This window comes from Etheostoma spectabile, chromosome 14, assembly GCF_008692095.1.
Source record: "Etheostoma spectabile isolate EspeVRDwgs_2016 chromosome 14, UIUC_Espe_1.0, whole genome shotgun sequence".
Taxonomy (NCBI): Eukaryota; Metazoa; Chordata; class Actinopteri; order Perciformes; family Percidae; genus Etheostoma; species Etheostoma spectabile.
The window spans coordinates 21,258,811-21,259,282 of record NC_045746.1 but is presented as its reverse complement, the minus strand read 5'-3'; the positions used below and the strand labels follow the sequence as shown (position 1 = coordinate 21,259,282).

General features: G+C 39.8%; 1 protein-coding gene across 3 annotated transcripts in view; it reads right to left on the bottom strand.

Moving 5' to 3' along the window:
- The window catches only part of col22a1 (collagen, type XXII, alpha 1), a 99,729-nt gene that overhangs the window by 1,980 nt on the left and 97,277 nt on the right, over positions 1-472 (bottom strand). For all 3 annotated transcript variants that reach the window (XM_032534839.1, XM_032534840.1, XM_032534841.1), the window contains one exon: positions 208-285. In XM_032534839.1, the coding sequence (XP_032390730.1) occupies positions 208-285 (78 nt within the window). The remainder of the gene's footprint in view (positions 1-207; positions 286-472) is intronic.

Below are 472 nucleotides of genomic sequence, written 5' to 3'. Positions count from 1 at the left end.
GATGGATGGATGGATGGATGGATGGATGGATGGATGGATAGATGAATAGATAGATGGATACTTTATTCATCCCAAAGGAAATTTTAGTCATCCAGTAGCAAGACAACCATAACACGACAAACACATATACACACATAGAGTATTTCACACATACATAAGAATAAAAAATAAATGAATGGATGCAGTAAGTAAGAGACTGGTTGTTACCTATCGGCCCAGAGGGTCCTTGCTCTCCTCTTTCGCCAATACCAGGTTCTCCCTTTTCTCCTCTTGTTCCCTTCTCACCTGGTAAGAACGGGGAAACAAAAAAAAAAATGGAAAAATGGAGTGGAAAAATGGAAATTCCACTTTATGAGTTTTTTTTTAAATATTATTAAAATTAAAATTAAAAGGAGTTCCCCCAGCCTGCCTATGGTCCCCCAGTGGCTAGGAATGGCAATAGGGGTAAACCGAGCCCTGGGTATCCTGCTCT